Genomic DNA, 3,857 nt, shown 5'->3' with positions numbered 1-3,857 from the left:
GATGTGTTTCTCTCACATCGATGTTTTCTCTGTCTTTCCCTCTCTCTTACACTCTCCCTAAAAGATCAATGGAAAAAATATCCTTGGGTGAGGATTAACCAAAAAAAAAAAAAAAATACAGTATGATCCAGGGCTCACTGTGCTGGCATCACAGTGATCCCTGGGAAGCCACCTGCCCTTTCTTTGTGTAGATTCTGAGCTACAGAACCTCCTGTAGCCACTGAGATTCTCAGGGGCTGGTGTGGGCATCTCAAGAGGACTGGAACTACTCCAGAGCCGTGCCAGCGCCCCGCCGTGGAGAGGCCAGAGACTGCCCTAAACCCTCTCCCTTAGCTATGCCGCCCCCGTACAGTGGAGGTAGGCCTGGCAGGCACGGATGGCGGGCATCGGAGTAGCAAAGGTGAAGAGAACAGTAACGGGTGAGCGACTTGTCTCTCGCCACCTCTGTTCTCTCATCTGTAAAATGAGAACCATTGTAACCTAGATGTGGAAAGCTCTGTGAGTGGGTGCAGGTTGAGCTCAGTGCACACACTAGGCGCTCAGAGACTGGCCCTGTGCTGTTGCTGCTCCGTCAGGGAGGGAGGCTACACTTAGATCCTCTTTGTCGGGTGGTTCTAGGAGTGTCCTGGGAGGGGACACCCGGGGACAGGAAGGGGCCCAGCTGTTCTGCCCTCCCAGAGAGAGCATGAAATTCATTCCTCACTCCGGGCCCCTGTCTGCAGAGTGACGGAGGAAGATGTCCAGCCCCGGAGTCGACGGCGACCCCAAGCCCCCATGCTTGCCTCGAAATGGCCTGGTGAAGTTGCCAGGCCAGCCCAACGGTCTGGGTGCAGCCAGTATCACCAAGGGTACACCCGCCGCCAGGAACCGCCCCTGCCAACCACTGCCCCCACCCACTCTCCCACCACCCAGCCTGGCTGCCCCGCTGCCCCGGGCTGCCCTGGCTGGGGGCCTATGCCCCCCAGCAGGGATCCCCCTTGGTGGACCAGCCTCAGCCCCTGCACCTGGGCCCCCGGTGGAGCGGCCGCCACTGGCCACAGATGAGAAGATCCTCAATGGCCTCTTCTGGTACTTCTCGGCCTGCGAGAAGTGCGTGCTGGCCCAGGTGTGCAAGACCTGGCGGCGCGTGCTCTACCAGCCCAAGTTCTGGGCGGGCCTCACACCTGTGCTGCACGCCAAGGAGCTTTACAACATGCTGCCGGGTGGTGAAAAGGAGTTCGTGAACCTGCAGGGCTTTGCGGCACGCGGCTTTGAAGGCTTCTGCCTAGTGGGCGTCTCCGACCTGGATATCTGTGAGTTCATCGATAACTACGCCCTGTCCAAGAAGGGCGTCAAGGCCATGAGTCTCAAGCGCTCCACCATCACTGACGCTGGCTTGGAGGTGTGTCCTGCTGCTGGCTCAGAAGGGACAGGGAGGGGGCAGGGCTGGGCAGCAGCAACGGAGCAGGTGTGAGGGTGAGGAGAGGTGAGGAGTAGACCCAGAGGCAGCTCAGGCATGCAAGAAGCAATGTAGCTGAGGGCTGAGCCAATGCCCTGAGGGGGATCATGGCTCTGGGATAGGTGAAAGCAGGACTAGTTACATAATTTGAGCGGCCCAGTCCAAATGGGAATGCAAGTCCCTTGTTCGAAGATGATTTAGAATTTCAAGACAGTGACAGAAACACAGCTCATTACGGGTAAGGTCCTTCTGAACACCGGGCCTGCATGCCAGTGGGGAGGATTCTAGAGGTAATGGGGGGAGCGCGGCAAAGGGCAGGGGTGCAGGTGGCGCCTTCCTTGGGATCTGGACTGTAATCATCAAATCATTAACACCCACTGCTCTGGGCACATGCTCTGGCCAGGCCATGGGCTCCCAGTTCCCCGTGCCCTGCCTCCCCTGTTAGTGTGGTTGAGGTGTAACAGAAACACTATAAAGTGCCCTCGTCCAAGAGTACAGCTCCACGTATGATTACACGAAGGACAGGGTTCCTTCTATTCTCCTCACGGTGCTCTGTGGGGAGGGGCACACCCAGGGGACCGGGGTGAGCTTGCAGGTCACACCGCCTGACCCGCCCACAGGTGATGCTGGAGCAGATGCAGGGCGTGGTGCGCCTTGAGCTGTCCGGCTGCAACGACTTCACGGAGGCGGGGCTGTGGTCCAGCCTGAGTGCCCGCATCACCTCGCTGAGCGTGAGCGACTGCATCAACGTGGCGGACGACGCCATCGCGGCCATCTCGCAGCTGCTGCCCAACCTGGCCGAGCTGAGCTTGCAGGCCTACCACGTGACGGACACGGCGCTGGCCTACTTCACGGCGCGCCAGGGCCACAGCACCCACACGTTGCGCCTGCTCTCCTGCTGGGAGATCACCAACCACGGTGTGGTCAACGTGGTGCACAGCCTGCCCAACCTCACAGCACTCAGCCTTTCCGGCTGTTCGAAGGTCACTGATGACGGCGTAGAGCTCGTGGCTGAGAACCTGCGCAAGCTGCGCAGCCTCGACCTCTCCTGGTGCCCGCGCATCACTGACATGGCCCTGGAGTATGTGGCCTGCGACCTGCACCGGCTGGAGGAGCTGGTGCTGGACAGGTGTGTGCACCCTCCCCCGCCCCCAGGCCATGAGGGCGGGGCGGGAGAGGTCAGCAGAGCCATTTGAGCCCGCAGCCTAGATTAATGAACTGTAAATAGGGTGGGGCTGCTGCAGGGTGGGGAGCACGGGTGAGGGGCGGGGTCCTCAAAACTCGGGCCTAGTTTGGGTGAGGTGAGGGCTGTGGAAAGGAAGGGGCTATTATGAGTGGGGCAGGGGGTGAGTCCAGGCCGGGGGACCCCGGGAACAGGAGTAAGGGGTGGGAGCCGAGGGAAAAGGAGGGGTGTTCTGAAGGTGGACAGCCCCGCTCTGTTGCAACCACAGGTGTGTGCGCATCACGGACACGGGCCTCAGCTATTTATCTACCATGTCGTCCCTCCGCAGCCTCTACCTGCGATGGTGCTGCCAGGTACCGGCCCTCTCCGCCTCTGGCGATTGGGGAGTAGGCAGGGGGTGGGGGGCGCGGGGAAGGCCCCGCCCGGACCGTCCTCTGATCTGCTCCCGGCCCACTCAGATCCTGTAAGGAAGTCTGGGATCCCTCCTCACCCAGCGGCCGACGTAAGCGGAGTGTGCGGAGTCCCCAGGGCCCTCAACGACATTCCCCAGCTGCCTCCTGGCTCCGTGGGGAGCCGAGAAACCCCCGTTTTGAACCCCGCTCCCTGCCCCTCCAGCAGCTCCAGGCCAGCGGCCTGACCCCAGGAGTGGGGCTCCCACCGGGCGCGAGCGGAAATGGTTAACTCGCTCCGCCCTCCCGCCCAGGTGCAGGACTTCGGGCTGAAGCACCTCCTGGCCATGAGGAGCTTGCGTCTCCTGTCTCTGGCAGGTGAGACTACCCCCGGCCGCCCTCCTGGACAGTGATCACCCCCCGCACACACGCACGTACACACACAGTTTGTCCGCCTCCGCCAAACCTACGGGGTCCCTCGTACGGATCTAGGTCCAGGTCAGCGGAGGGAGGCAGGCTCTAGCCCAGCGCAGGCTCTAGCCCCGCCCAGCGCAGGCTCTAGCCCCGCCTCCCAGGAACCGCCCCTCCCCCGGGCCCCGCCCACTCAGCCACCGCCCGGTCCCCGCAGGATGCCCACTGCTGACCACCACCGGGCTGTCGGGCCTAGTGCAGCTGCAGGAGCTGGAGGAACTGGAGCTGACTAACTGCCCCGGGGCCACCCCCGAACTCTTCAAGTACTTCTCGCAGCACCTGCCCCGCTGCCTCGTCATCGAATAGCGTGGGGTCTCCTCGCCCCGGTCGCTGGAACCCGCCTGGCTCTGGGCGGGGACCCGAGGGCTACTCAGAC

The 3,857-nt window shown here is 62.3% G+C and overlaps 1 protein-coding gene across 4 annotated transcripts in view; it reads left to right on the top strand.

Annotated features, from left to right (window-relative positions):
• FBXL16 (F-box and leucine-rich repeat protein 16) overlaps positions 1–3,851 on the top strand; it is a 10,740-nt gene extending 6,889 nt beyond the window's left edge. For 2 of the 4 annotated variants that reach the window (XM_006766177.1, XM_006766178.1), the window contains exons 2-6: positions 723–1,381; positions 2,059–2,567; positions 2,890–2,974; positions 3,325–3,388; positions 3,639–3,851. In XM_006766177.1, coding sequence (XP_006766240.1) covers positions 737–1,381; positions 2,059–2,567; positions 2,890–2,974; positions 3,325–3,388; positions 3,639–3,787 — 1,452 coding nt within the window. In that variant the 5' untranslated portion in view covers positions 723–736 and the 3' untranslated portion in view covers positions 3,788–3,851. The other 2 variants (XM_006766179.1, XM_006766180.2) reach the window with 2 other exon arrangements.
• The last annotated feature ends 6 nt before the right edge of the window (positions 3,852–3,857 follow it).

Source organism: Myotis davidii, unplaced genomic scaffold (assembly GCF_000327345.1).
Source record: "Myotis davidii unplaced genomic scaffold, ASM32734v1 scaffold100, whole genome shotgun sequence".
In the NCBI taxonomy this organism is placed as follows: Eukaryota; Metazoa; Chordata; class Mammalia; order Chiroptera; family Vespertilionidae; genus Myotis; species Myotis davidii.
This window is presented reverse-complemented; position numbering and strand designations above follow the sequence as displayed.